The sequence below is a fragment of the Strix uralensis genome, chromosome 15 (genome assembly GCF_047716275.1).
Source record: "Strix uralensis isolate ZFMK-TIS-50842 chromosome 15, bStrUra1, whole genome shotgun sequence".
NCBI lineage: Eukaryota > Metazoa > Chordata > Aves > Strigiformes > Strigidae > Strix > Strix uralensis.
In genome coordinates, this window is record NC_133986.1 from 4,410,846 (window position 1) to 4,426,508 (window position 15,663).

Consider the following 15,663-nt stretch of genomic DNA (forward strand, 5'->3'; position numbering starts at 1 on the left):
AGGTGGACAAAAGAGCAGGGAATTTATCTTATTGATTCATTACTTCAATCCATCTCTTCTTCCTCCCCGCCCCCCCCCCCCCCCCAAACAATCTTTAAGCTTTTTAAACAACTTTAGCCTTCTCCTACCTGATCTTGTTATCTGCTTTGACACTGATTCCAGCCTCCACTGTCCATCTCCAGGATGATTCTTATTCATAGGAAGTATTCCTCATTTGAGGAAAAATAAAAGACGACAGTTTCATTTTCCTTCTAATCTCTTATACCTTATCCATTCTATGACATTTTTCTAACACCACTCAGTGATCAACTAGCTGGTGAAAACTGTATCCATTCTTGTCCCTTTTTCCTCCTCACAATCTGCTGTAATCAGAAACCCTTATGCAAGTATCAATCTCAGCTTCCCACACAATATTGAACTGCTTGCATGTTTTACACACATTATTAACCTTTTCCATACCTTCAGGCCTGAGATAACCACTGCTATACACAACATCCAGCACAGCAGACCTCCAACTTCACTTGAGGCAAATAAGAATCACCAGAATATGAATACTTCAGATAATATTATTGCTGTTACTATAAGAAAATATTTGCTGTAACTCAGTGTATTTGCAGCAAATCATCATCAAGATATTACACAGGAGGAAAAAGGAATTTTTTGTAACATTTTAGTTATTCACCACCCAATGAATAATTTTAAAAGAGAAAACCCACAGACAACCCTGCTTGCTTTCTTTTAAAAACAGCCAGAATAATAAAAAAGTTAGGATTAAATGTACACAGCAATATGCAAGTTATGCAGACCACATAACTGGCATTCACTAATAGCTAATTCACGAATTAGGAAACTAGTTTAGGCAAATGCTACTTTCATGTGAAACCAAACCCCAGAATCCTGTATTGTATTATAAAAAAAAACCCCAAACAACCAACCGGAGTTGCTTAAACTACTGAAAAAATGGGCATAAACTTTTCCAGCTGACATGTATGGTAGTGGATGAAGGAAAACCCACAGGATGCTATTTCCTGGCTGAGTAACATCTGGCAGAAGGGCAGGGACAGGCAGTTAGGGGCAGTAGGCATCAGCTGGCACTGTGACTTGCAAGATGAATACCTTTCTGCAGGCTGAGAAAGTCAACTGCTTTGATACCCCACAACTTCCTAAGAACTGCTGAGCACAAAACACAGGTTTTTGTGTTGTCCCCCTACCCCCAGATGATTGTCACTAAAACAGTATTTCAAACCAAAGTTTTTAAACCAAAGTTTTCAAATTAATTTAGAATACCTAAAAACAGACACCTTCAAGAAGTTAGATTTAAGCATAATGCAAAATAATCAGTCCCTAAGGCACTTCAGCTGCAGAAGTCACTGTGGAAAGCAGGCCTTGAAGAATTTGAAAAAATTATTTATTAGCAAGCACAACTAACACTTGCATAATACTTCAAAAGCTGCAGGTGGTTTTGTTTTTTGTTTTCTTGAAAATACTGCTTTCAGCTTTCCTCATCTCTAGGAACAATATAGAATCTCTACAGTATTTGAAGCCATTCATGATCTCAAAATAACAGGTTAGGCCCTAGTCAAATTATAACTTTTAAAATGGACATGAAAAGCTAAATATTAACAGAATTTAGCACTCCAGTTTAGAAAACATCTGGGTGCAAAACCCATGAAGAAACCACCTACCTTTTAGAAGGCAGCTTAAGAGATATATTAGTAAACCTGTTACACTGTATCTAAATAAAAACAGGAGCACCACAGCCTATTGTACAGACAATACTTTCATATCTGAGGCAATGCCAAATGAGTCTAAAGCATCTTTATATGTTTCAACCCCTAAAATCAGAGGCCATGAAGTATGCTGTGACTATGGCATAAAGACTCCATTTCATGGATATCACACCAGTATTAAAAAAACCAACAGAAAAAAAAACAAAAGCAAAACCAAAACACACATCAGCATTCAGTTATTTCAAAATTTCATGGCCATGGTGACAAAACAATTCTGAACATAATCCACAGAACCACATAAACTTTGTATCTAGTTTGGATTGGATTTACTCACACTGATGGCTTAAAGGATACATTCACCTCTGGATTGATCACTAGTTTGGTGTTAATTTAACTTCTAATTTGAGGTTGGTCCTGGTTGGCAAATTTCTCCATATGCAGTAAGGAAACAACTTTGATGGTGTGTCCTCATAACTACTAAAAGGACATACTTTGAGATGACTCCAGAAAATCATGCGACAATAGAATACTCTGCTCATTTAACAGTATTTATTACTGAGCTTTTTGCCGTTGATATTTAATAAGCACTCTATATAGATGGTCTTAGTCTTTACAGAACTTGCCCATTTTAAGAAGGACCAGTCAAGAGATGGAGATGAAAAGGTGAAGTCATCACCCAGGACAGATCAGCAACTGTAGAGGAATAATCCAAGATTTTCATTACAGTAACAGAAGCCATAGTTATGCTGAGAGAATCCTATCAAGCCCGTACTTTGCATTGCTATTCTACAGTAGTAGGAACTAATACTGGATTGCTGGCATGCTCTGACAGAAGGTAAGTATCTCTTAAGAGGACCACTTGTTCAGCTTCTCCTCAAACACCTAATCAGTTACTATTTAATGGTATGTCAAGAAAAGAAAAATGTTTAGCTAAGATGCTGCTCAGAAAACTTGGTAATCTTTATCTTCTTTGACCATGGATGCTCATAAATCCAAGCAACACAGAGTGAATTTGTTACTGTTAATTTATTGGTAACAACAACAAAGGGTCAAGCTTTTGAAATATCTGACTACTGACTTTACAGCCTTAAAGTGTAACCCTAACATACTGAAAATTAATTAACAGAATTTATCCAAATGACTAGCAGACTACAACAAAAAAAGCTGAACTTTATTACTGTAATAATACAAGCTATCTACAAGGTGTCCTACAAGACAGACCTTCAGGTATAAAAATCTGCTTCTGCATTAAATCAGTCCAAATGACCTCATGTCTGCTGAGCATTTGAGCTCAATGGGAGATAGGGAAGCATTCATGATGCACCGAGGCAAGGAAAAGATGGAGGGTGGGACAGTTATGTCATTCAGATCATGATTTTCTGACTCTAAAGTGTTTAAAGATGAAGGAAAGAAAGAATGTGGGAATGTGTTGCTTTAACAAGTTTCCATAATAATTATATTAGATATTTTAAACATAAGGCAAATTACATACAGATAATTTATTTAAATCTAAAAAAATATACAAGTCCCCAAAACACTAAGTTTTATGGGTTACTACCTCATACTACAGTATTTTAAAAATATAATAACTATTTTGGATTCAACGCAAACATGGTCAATTTCATTTAATAGCAATAAGAGATCCTTATACAAACACAGTTATTGCTAGATGATTGATTCCACCCTCAAAATTTATTATGCTTCAAATCTATGCTCTGGGATTATACCTTCTTTAAATAATTGACCCAGTACTTAAAAGTTCAGAAGTAGGCACTTAAATTTAAGTAGCCTGATTTGAAAATACTGAACAACTCAAGGTAGTCTTGTCTGTGGCTGCTCAAACATCAGAATAATCAGAACATTTACTTATGTGAAAACATTATACTGGTCTTCCTAGCTTCATTCTTTGTGCTTTAATTCATATCTTTCACTACGTGATTTTTATTGTAGATGTCTCACCTTAGAAATGAGATAAAAAGCACACCGTACAATATAAAACTACTTCAGTGTGTCATCAAAAGTGCTGAAAGAACACTTGCAAATATTAAGCAAAGAAACATCTTTATAATTTAAAAGTAGTACTTCAGATTTTATTTTTACTCAGAATTTTAATTTTATACTACCTCAGAACACAATAAGTATGGAATACCCTTCACAAGAAGTCTATTCAAGACAGTGTAGATTCAATTTTTAATATATTGTCACAATTAATAACTGAAATAACCAGTGCACAAAACGTTCAAGAGAGGCATCAGATTCCTTCACAGGGTACAAATGACATTGAAGGCCAAGTTCAAATTGGCTGAATGTCATATTTCAATTGCCTAATGCTGATTTTGTTCTTATGTATGTACCTTAAAACTACAGAGGATGAAGTATCAGAAGCTGTTCATCATAACAAATAAGCTACAGACAATAACCCAGTAAGTGAACAGATTAAATCTGGAAATCATTTTCCAAACTAACATTACTTTCACAACTGGCTGAACTACCTGGATAAGCAATATATTACTTACTTGCTGGCTTATTTTGTGATGCTATAGATTTTCTCACATTTTACATAACAGTTAAAAATAACTTTCTGCTATAGGATGTTCACACCCATACACTTGTTAAAATTAACTTACATCTTTAAAAAACAATATAAAAAATTAAACATTACAAAGTAATAAAAAGTGAGACCACTCCATATAAACTGAGATATGGTTGACACCCACCTCTAATAAAGGAGTACTGCAGGCTACACACCAATACTGTCACATGCCCCTTTCCTTACTATCATACCTTACTACATCCTTTTTCTCTTCACCCACATCCATGACTTCTCTTCCCCCCATCCCTTCTGCCAGTCGGGATACCTTCCTCAGCCTGTTCCTGTATACGATGTGTCCTAAGTATGCCTTCCAGCTGGTTGTTGACCAATCAGAGCATTAATTGGTTTATCACTGCATTTCATTTGATTAGTCAGCTGCCTAGTTATGTAGAACACACACTCTCATTGGCCAGTTACGCTAATGAGAGCATGTAAGGCCCAAAGACCAACTGCCACATCTTCACACAATTCCCAGGGAGCGAGCAGGATCTTCGGCAGCCTGTATCACTGCGCGTGGCAGCACTGCGCATCTCCAGAACGTTTGGCTTTTAAGTACCATCTTGACACACACAACAAATCTGTGATACTATTCAGATCAATGAAAGTTCCCGTTACTGCAACATGATCACTGCCAGGGTAAATACCTGTTCTTCAGACCTACTACTGAATATCATAATGACCTCTTCTGGTGCAAGAAAAAACACTAACCAACCACCACGAAAAAAACCAACACGTGGATGAATTGAACAAGAGTTCTCACAGCTTAAACAGCAGTGGGAACCTCAGCGTGATCATGATCTGGCTAATCAAGCTGTTTGAACTAGTGACTCCTGTAACACTGAGGTTCATTATATGCTATGTAAACTAATAGCCAATTTTTCAAGACCCAACTTGAAAATATGCCCCCTTGTATTTTATTAGTCATATATAGTAAATGAGATATAAAGAACAGCTCAAAATAAAACTACCCAGAGTGTCAAAACAATAGTCTTTCCTGGCTTATCTTTCTCTCTGCTGCAATTATATTAACTTCAGCCAAGCTACAATCAGGCTGCACTGAACTTGTTCTGTTTATACTGTCAAATTACAAAAAACATTTCCTACAAGTTAGCTGAAACTAGTTAGCCAAGCATGATAATCTGGTAAGTATCTCTAACAAGTATGCTGCTATTGAAACAAAAAAATAAAAAAACCTGCAAAAGCTATTAAAAGGAAGGAATACGCACACTGTGTAATTTTCATGATGAAAAGCATTATTATGAGGCTTCTCATACAAAGCTCATTTTAAAGATTCAAATTCTCAACTTAAACTCAGCATGAAAAGAAGTTCCTCAGTAGGCAAGTGCTTTCAGGAGCAACACTGAATTTATTTTGGAACAAGCTTTAACACAACAATCCAGGAAGCAGATCTTTAACTTTACATAAATACACTCTACACTTCTTGTGATTGCAGAATTTAGATGTGTACATAAATCTGTTAAGATACAACAGATTTTTTTCCTCCCCAGAAAGACAGATGTCTTTCTGCTACACAAGCTCAATGGAACAGTCTCTTCTTGAAGTTATTTTTCTTCATTAAATTTCTATTAATGTCCTTTTTTTTTTAATTGTTGCTGAGTCACTCAGCTATGCCTGATGCTCTTTTCAAACTTTCTACTCTTTCAAAAAGATTAAGTGATCACCTTAACACTTTGTATTTCTATACACACACCACCCCTTCTGATAAAAAGATAATCTTTGTAACGCTATGTGTTAAATGGCACATTTTATTTCCTTACCATATTAAAAGTAAGAGCTTCCTGCATACTCCCTGCTCAAATTACATGGATTTTCTTTAAGATTAGGGCACACATTGTAACAGCAGCATGTAATTTTCCTGCACAATAATTTTTTTTCCAGTTGAAAGGTATCCTATAATATCATCAGCATCAACAGGAACAGACACCTGATTTTCAGCTAGACAAAGCTTATGTGTTTGGTGACTTTATTCCCTGTAAAAAGCAGTTTTCAGATATAGAGCAGCTACATGAAAATTTGAAAACAATCTGGCAACTCATTCTTTGACCACAAAGTGCTAGACCAAAAGGAGATGTAAAAATTGTGCCAATAATAAGATGGTGTAATTTTTTCCACAATATGCTACTTTTGTTACTCTAATTTCATCCTCTGTTAATTTTATCACATTCAGAAATGGAACGTAAGCACTGTCCTTCCCAAAAGCTCTATGGGACTCCTTGAAAAACTAAGTATAGAGCACAAAACCTGTTTATCCATTTAAGAAATCTTCTTGTTCAAACTCCTGTGCATGTTAACTGTGGATAAAAAGGCTACATGTATCCCAAATATCTCAAAACCATCAGCATGTTCCAAAGACAGCAGATTAAAGATCACATTCCTACTACCTAGACAACCCTACTACCTAGACAACATATTAATTCTCAAAGTTTGTTGTGATTCCTTTCAGAGTATGGAAACTGAAAGTCTTCTGTGCAAGGAAAGCACTTTAGCATGAACTTACAATAGCCAATCAAAGAATCTTTGCATTAAGCGATGCTGCTTACAAAATACAGGTCTAATTTTTTTTTCTTTCAGAATTACTGGCTGAAGCTCTGTGCTACAGAAGACACCAGAGCATAAGCCAGCATACACGAAAGTTTGCCTTTGTTTTAAAAATAAGCTATTTATAGAATTGCCAGTGTCACACAAGTCTTGTGCCCAGAAGTCTGTCATCTTCAGCTGCTATTGATTGTTACAGTAATAAAGTATCAAGATGATCCAGGTATGAGAGTCACATAAGTACAGAGAATTTAAAAGAAATAAATTTAAGTTTCATTGAGTTGCAAGGAAATTTTATAAATACGAACTTCTACTTAAATACTTAGAAGGTGAAAAGAAAAAAATTATTAAAAAAAATCTCTACTTTTAGGTCAAATCTGTGCTACTTTCTGTATCAAATTAATACGATTCTTAAAGACGGAATTGACGTTATCCATAGTAAAATAATCCACTTAAAACATATGTTATGATCTGACGAAATGAGTTAAAATTAAGTACAGCAAAGCAAAATATGGTAAAATGTAAGTAAATGTATTTACTCCAGTAGGGTGCATATGCAGTTTTATTTGTTATGGCTTATTAATGTTTTCCATCATCAATTTGTTAGAACTGGCAAACACAAGTTATATTTTAAAAATTAATCAGTTTTAAGCTAATTCTTACAAAACTGCAGTTCAACCATTTTTAATTGCATACTACTTTGTTTTATTAAGGTCAGTCCTGAGATTTAACTATAGTTAACTTTTAGATGACATATGGCAAGATCTCCAACTCTTTTTAGCTTTGGAAATTTACATCTGCCTGTTCATTCAAGATGCTAAGCATACATGTGTTGACAAACAGAAAATAGCAGATGGCAAAAAGCAAATGCTCAACATGAAGCACTGGGGATCATTTGAAGAAGGCTTGGAATCAGACATTTGCCATTTTTATTTTAACAGCAGAATTATTTTAAAAAATAAATTCCACTATTTATTATGCTTGAAGTTAATGAACATGTGTGATCAGAATATTCATGATTACAGAATGAATGTCATATTAATTGCAATTGGTATGCAAGATGCAAGTTGCTTTATAAACTTTTGTATTTGAAGGTAATTAGCACAGTACAATATTTCAGGATGTTAACTTCTGCTGCTACACATAAGCCAGAAAACTTTTTGTACTGACCATATAATTTGTCATGAAATCTCATAACAGGCAATACATGGGTGTGCTCACCTGCTGTTCCAGCTTCTAAACTGGAGTTACTCTGATAATTGACTACTACCACAGTACATGAAAACGTCTGCATGTAGACCACACCAATTCTACTACTATTTCTACCACCGCTATCTCCAACAGCAGCTTTAAAAAAGCCAAAATGAGCACTTTATCAGTTTAGGGGTGTGAAGCTACCAAGAGCTGCAAGTACAAGCTTTACTTGGGGAGGAAGGGAGTTACTTCATATGAATAGGGCACAACAGGCAAGACGAGAGGTCCATCCAGTGCCATGGTTTGTACTAACAACAAACAGTGGATGCCCAGGGAATAGTAACAGCATAGAACAAACATACAACAACTCCCTTATATATTCCACCAGTATTCAGAAGTCCATAGCTCATGGATTTCTGAATCAGAGTATTTTTTTGTGTTAATATGCCATGGCAGACTTTTCTTTCATAAACATCTAACAACTTTTTCAACCATGGAACCCCTTGGACTCAACAACATCTGTAGCAATGACTTTCAGACTGTAACTATGTACTATATGAGCACCTTCTAGCAAAGGTATGAGGTGTAGTCTCCAGTCACTCCTACAGCCAATGAGTTTTTAAGGAGCATAAAAGTAATTATCGTTTTATTACCATCATGCTGTTACAGACTTTAGACTGACTGTGCTAGGCTAGTATTAGTAAGTGGACAAACAAGTTGAGTCTGTAACAGCTCAGCTAAAAGAAAAAGATGAATAGAGACAGGACATATGGTAACAACAACAGACAAGCAGCAGATCTGCCTTGGAGAAAACACCGACAAGTAAACATCAGTGGGGCTTTTTAGTTGGGGAGATCCATCACAGATAGCAAAGGAATTCTGAGCCAAACAGCAAAAGAAAAAAAAAAAAAGTATGTTAATTTCTCTAACATTTCTCACCGGCTTTCAAATAAAGAGAACTAACCAATTAGTTTGGAAATATACAGTTTCTAAAGACAGGCTTGTATATTAAAATACTATTTTCATCTTCTAAAACTACAGTAAACAGACAGTTGTAAACTCCAACAATTCTCACTTCATACACTTCAAAATAATTACATGAAAGTACAGCACTATAACACAAAGTGTCAGTTTCATTTAAAAAAAATCATATAGGAAAGGCACTATGTAGTTTCAGTTCTGTGGCAAACAGCTCTGAACAACACCTTACATGTTATTTTAATTCCATTACTATACATAGATTCATAGTGAAAGAAATATATTAATTCCATTGCAGTATTCAGTTTAAATTAACCACCTATCTAAACAGAAGAGGTATTTGCACTGTGGTCCCCTTTTGTTTTCATTCAGGACAAATAGATAATTTTTAATATTTTATTCACATTTTACTAGTAATTCATTAAAACAAAAACATTAGGAGGTCCAAGAAAACAACTATTTCTATTAAGAGCAAAAGTAAGAAACTTGGTTTTCAAAGTGCTCTCCTACATTGATTCTTCTAATGTTTAATAGTGAGGACCGAAGGATTTATGGCCTGTATCTGCATGCAAACATCTTGTAAAGGGTTGAAAATTAAGACACTAAGTACACAGATCAGTTTCAGACAAAGAAATAAGTTAGCAGGAAGCACTGAGAAGCAGTGGAAGTACAGCAGGATTGCTCAGCAAATTCAACTGAAGAGTATCAAAATGTGTAAATTTGGAACATACTGGTGAAATGACCTTTAAAACAGTTTTCACAGGGGTTAGAAATAAAAACAAAACACAAAGAAAAAACAACCCACAAATTTATTTCAACTGTAATAAAATCCAGTGATTGATTGACTGGCATTCTCTTTATCTCACTTAAAAATCCCAACTTCTTATCACATTTGTTCCGACACCTCAAACCAAGCAAGATTAGCCGTGCATGAACTCTCATAATGCCCTGCCAGTATTGACAGTCTAGCTAGCAGCTACCTAAGGGAATATATAAAAACTGAATTCTGCTCACCTTCTCTATCCGGGTTGACAGTTTTCAAGAAATTTATGAATTTAGTTACCTTGGGAATTCTATTTGTCTATCATATCTGGCTGAAAATGGTCAATAGTATTAAAAAAAAAAAAAAACAACCCACACCCCACTTTCCTCAGAAAGCCAGGCCAAACTATCATTTGAGCATTTGAGCAAAAAGCCTGAATTCAGGGGAAGGAGGAAAACAGAAGAACTAAGAATCTTAAGAAGTAATCTGGTAAAGCACGTATACCAGGAGTACAGGAAAAATTAAGAAAAGTCACAAAACATCAAGTCTTAATGCAAGACCAAAAACATGACTCCACAGAAATGCACCAGAAACTTTCAAATAAAACTGATATTAATGTATTTTCCTCCTACGCATTTTCTATTTCATTACTGCATACTATCAGGAAGAACTTTTACTCTTTGCATCTGGTCTTTATATATTCAAGGGTTGCATTCAGCACACCATAACTGCACACACGATAGGAAACACCACAAGTATGTTAGCAAATTTCACGACTGTGCTATGAACAATGACCTTTTTTGACTTGTGTGCTTGATTATCCTGCACCTGATGAACTACTTGGTTCAGTTCATTCATAAACGTTTACCAAAGCTGGGAGACATATCTGTTTTGGAACCAGAACACCACAACCCCTCTTTGCAAAATATAATGGTAACTCAAACTCCAGACGATTATTTCAAACTTAAACCAGCCTCAGTGAACTGGTATCATAAACGTACTCTGATTAATTATATTTATACAAAAATTGTAAAAACAAACCCTGCAATTATTATCTTATTGTTTTATAAATTTATTTTCACACATCTTAAATAACAAAACCATACTTACTAATAAAGCAAGTTTTTGGTACTTCCGTTTTAGTTCTGCTGGGCTGTCCGATGGCTTTGCACCCAGGATTTTGTACCAGTCCTTTTGTGTTATCCTTTCAAAGGCCATAGTCTGACTGGCTTTGAAATTACTTTCTTAGCACTGTGCAAGAAAATTAAACATAATTACAATTTGAAAGAGGAACAACTAGAAAAAGCAAAAATGAGGAAACGTGACAAACTACAGGGTCGTGAAATAGACTGCAGCCCTTAAGCACATCTACACCGCTACATAAGATCTACAGTGCAAAAAACCAGCTTAATTCACATGGCCACTCCATTCCATAGGTTGTCATACATGAAGTGGTTTGTTGTGTTTCCTGTCCCAGTTCCCTTGTATATCGTGTTTCAGAAGCTGTTCATATTCCTTTAAAATAATTTTACATTTTAGCTGTCTGAACTATTTTGAACCTACTCAGGTTATATATACACTTTTAAAAATACACACTTTTTATTTTGAAGCAATACTGTACTTAGCATGTAAAAATTAAGAACATAAAAGTGTGACATTTTGTCAAGTCTGAGATATGTGCAAGACGACAAAAAGGTACGGCTCAGTTTTTACACAATGACGTTCACAGTATGGACAGTCCTTCATGCTGCTGTGTAAGAAGATTTAGCTTTTTTAATATTAAAGTAGAAGAACATATAAAAACAAACAAACAATGAACAAAACCATATAAGGTTAGCACAGGCTGCTAAGTAAAATCTAACTAGGGTGCTTCTTATTTTTGGCCATCTGTCGTCAAGCCAATGATTCAGAATGAAAAAAATATACAGGAGAATTAAATGCCAGTAACAGTACAGTAATGCTTGAGCTCCAAGCAGATTCTTAAGTATACTGAAATCTCAAGCTTGTAGTAGCTGATTTATCATTAACATTCTGATACAAAATAACTGTCAGTAGGGAAGCGCTCTGTAATTTGTCAAGTTTTATAAGCCTTTATTGTTGAAAGAAAAAGGATTTTCTTCCATTTCAGGTCTAAAACCGCTTTCTGATGACTACCGTCATACTTCAGAAAAAATTCTTTTTTCACGGGGGAAGAAAAGTATGCTTTTCAAACTTCGCAGAGCTACAACCGCAAAGGGGGCACACCCGACCGCAGGGTACCCGCCCCCCCTTCCTCTAGGGAAGCACCACGCACACATGCATGCCCGCCCCGCACCTTTCTCCACGAAGACCCCTTTCTCCCTCAGGAACCCACAAGGGTTTTTAGAAACACGCGAAAACACAAGCCCCGCCTGAGGCCACGCTCGGCCGCCGCAGTCCCCCGCCTGGGACCAGCGGGCCCACCCCAGCCCAGGGGCTCCGCGCCAGCCGACGCGGCGGCAGGCGGCACGCCCGGACCTCGACAGCGGGAGGAGGCCGGCAGGACCCGCGAAGGGAGGCCCGGGAGGCGGCCGGAGCCCGGCCACAGCCGCCGAGGGCTTCCCGCCACCCCCTCAGCACGGAAGCGGGGCGCAAAGACACCCCCCGCCGGCCCCACGGCAAGCGCGAGCACCCACCTGCCCCGCACCGCCAGCCCGGCGATGGAAGCGGCCGGTGCCCCCCATAACTCGTCCGGTGGGAAACGACGCCTCCGCGCAGCGCCGTTAGCGTGGCGAGGGGACGGCAGCGCGTGTGGCCTGCGGGGCCGCCGTGCCTGTTTCCGCCCGGGCAGTAGTGGCGTTGGCACCCGCAGGAAGCGGAGCCCTGGCCGAGGCCCGACGCCGTCTCTATGGCGACCAGCGGCGCTCCGGAGCTGCGAGACTGCCGCCGGGCTCAGTAAGTAACGGCGCCGGCCGCCCTCCAGCGCTCGTTCCCGGCCCGGGGTGAGCGGGACCATCTTTTCACCTCCCCTTCCCCTCAGGGATTCCGTCTCTGGGTGCGCGAAGACACCGGGGGCCACCTTACCCTCCCTCGCTCGCTGAGCGGGAGGCCGGGCCGCCCGACACCCCTCTCCCCTCAGGGACTCCACCTCCAGGTGCGGGAAGATCCGGGGCGCACCGGGTGCATTTTGCCTTCCCTCGTTGCAGGCCTCCTCCCCCGCCACCCCGCCCTGGAGGCAGAGTTTAACCGACCCCGGGGCACCGCGGGCCGCCGAGCGCTGAGGGCGCGGGCCCGCCGGCACCCCGGGATCGGCTCGGCGTGTGGCTGACACACGCCGTCGGCTTCCCTCTGCCCAGCTGTATCTAGGGAGAAAACCGCGGGCATAACTGGAATGGCCCACAGCATTTAATGTATTCCTCTCAGCCACTGATAGGGGCTGATGTGTGAACAAGTACTGTTGTTGTGAAGGGGGGAAATTAAAAGGGTGAAAGGTAAGGTAATATCTTGGAGATTGGTTACTACACCCATGCTTTTACCACAAATGGTTAATATCCTCTTACAGGCTGGATACATTTACAATATCCATTTTTATCCTGTATGCCCAGAACTCTTAAATGTTGCATATAGAGTTTTTTCCATTTTAACTGATTATAGGATTGGTGCTTATAGTTTAAACTCAGAGTTATTTGAGAGATTGTGAGCATTTGTATCCCATATTATAATTATCTGTAATTAGTTGTTCAAGATAAAATTAACTATAAATGTTAAGAAATTATTTCTGAAGTCAGCAGAACAACATCAGAGGTGAAACACTCATGCATGTTCATCTAAAGTAAAAGAAAATAGACTGTTTAATATTACAATTTGGTGTTCATGGGCTGCAAAATGCATAAACTATGAAATGAAATCACTGCAGGATTATCTGGCCTTGTCTGGTATTATAATGTGTGTGCCTCAGTTTCTATTTTAATCTATCCATTTTCAGAAACCACAATGTTATGTTCAAGTTAGTCTTAGCTCATCATACTCTGTCTGGTTGTAATGACATTTGAAGCCGTTGATCAATCTCAAGCCAATTTGATAATCTTTCATTGCTAGAGGTATTAAAATTAAGTTAGTTCAAGATTTGTTAAAATCAAATGGGCATGTAGGGGAGAGAGAGAGAGCAGGGCAAAACAGACCGAACTCAAACGTTACCTATTGCTTTTGGCAGCGACGGGCTGGTAAATCAGCATATAGTTCAAACCTGCTATAGGATTTGCTGCTTTTTCCCCTGTTCTGCAAAACAAAAGTGACAGGCAAGCGTGGGGAACTTACCGTGAAAGTGTAAGGTTTGTGGAGACAGACAGTAAAGTTATGGAGAAGACCCAGGACTGTTGTCCCAGAACAGGAGGTACAGGACTCAGGTCTGTAAGAAACCAGGCTTTATTAGTTGCTTAAGTATCTTAAGCAAATTATTGTGTAAGTACGTACAGGTGCTATTAATTTCACTGGAGCTAGACACCTAAATATGATTAAAAGTTTTCTTCTCTTGTTTAATGTAAGATAATTTATATGTAGGTTGTGTTTTTTGGACATTTTTGTGACAATATTTAACATTTTAGTAGAAGCTTTATTTAAAACTATCACATAGCGTTGTGCTGCGTTGTCGTAGAAGTATAGGAAAAGATTTAAGGAATTAACTGGACTACTGGGTCACATATCAGTACAATAAAAGATAAGTACAAATGATGGACCAGCCCTTTGTTATTTTATTTTTTTAAAAAACAGCTGAAACATCCACACTTTCTCACTTTTAACTACATTTTTCTACTTCTGAAGACAACTGGTATTTTTCAAAGTGCTGTTCAGAGTCGTAAAGCTTTTTTTGTCTTTTTTTGTTTGTATTCGGTTTATATTGCTATATATGTGGACAAAAAAGTGATGCACAGGTTATATAAAAATCAGAAGGCAAGTCTTTCTAAGGTTACTTAGCATCTAGAATATTCAGAATACTTGAGAAATTACAATTTTTGCAACAAATGCCTTTCTATAGTTGAAAAGGCAGTTATTTAGTATAATTCCTATCTGGACAAATATGTCCCTATCTGAACAGCACTTATCTTTGTTAAACTTCAGCATAGCCTGCAGTGCTGTTCTTGATACAAAGAACTACCCTACACCTGAATTAGTCTGTTAGCTCACTTGTTTGTTTATTTATTTAATGGTTTTCTGAAAGCATAGTCTCTCTGCTTTCTTGTTTGTCTCGTAACTGAGACAAAATAGGATTCATGGGAATAAAGCCTGAAGAAAGCACTAGATCACCTAGTCTGAATTTTTATGTATTACAGGACTGTTCTGAGTCCAGTATGTTCTGTCTGACCATCAGTATTAAAAGATGGAATCATTCCTCACTTATGAGAAGGCTGCTTCAACAGCTAATCACCCTACTGTTAAAATTTCTCCTTAATTCTAAGCTTGAATTTGCCCAGCTTCTATTTCCAGACAATTCTTCTTACACCTTTTGCCTTAAACTGTAGTGTTTTAGCATCTGATATATACTGACATAAACAAGCACTGAGTGTTTATTTGGTTTTGATAAATTTAAGAGATTGAGAATGTTTACGTCATGCACATATTTTGTCTTAAGCAATTTTTGTAGTTGTTTCTTAATTTTTCTGGTTTTTTAGTATGACAATATGGGTAATTAATGTGGCAATTAATAATGCAACATTTCACTATGGGTTCTTACTGATACTTCTGGTGTACTGTTTTCATTTTGACTCTTTAAGTCAGTACAGTGAGAAGAATTTTTTTCAAATGAAACTTCCTGTAGCTATAGCAGACAGCTGACTCAAAAGAGTGGTGTAAGTGAAAATTCTGAATTCTGTCTCTTGGGAACAGTTGTTTTG

General features: G+C 37.8%; 1 protein-coding gene across 4 annotated transcripts in view; it reads right to left on the bottom strand.

The window, feature by feature from the left end:
• Window positions 1–12,546, bottom strand: part of DNAJC24 (DnaJ heat shock protein family (Hsp40) member C24) — a 42,012-nt gene extending 29,466 nt beyond the window's left edge. For all 4 annotated transcript variants that reach the window (XM_074885010.1, XM_074885009.1, XM_074885014.1 and 1 more), the window contains exons 1-2: window positions 12,469–12,546; window positions 10,925–11,065 (exon numbers count right to left, since the gene is read on the bottom strand). In XM_074885010.1, the coding sequence (XP_074741111.1) occupies window positions 10,925–11,032 (108 nt within the window). In that variant the 5' untranslated portion in view covers window positions 11,033–11,065; window positions 12,469–12,546. The remainder of the gene's footprint in view (window positions 1–10,924; window positions 11,066–12,468) is intronic.
• Window positions 12,547–15,663: the final 3,117 nt, after the last annotated feature.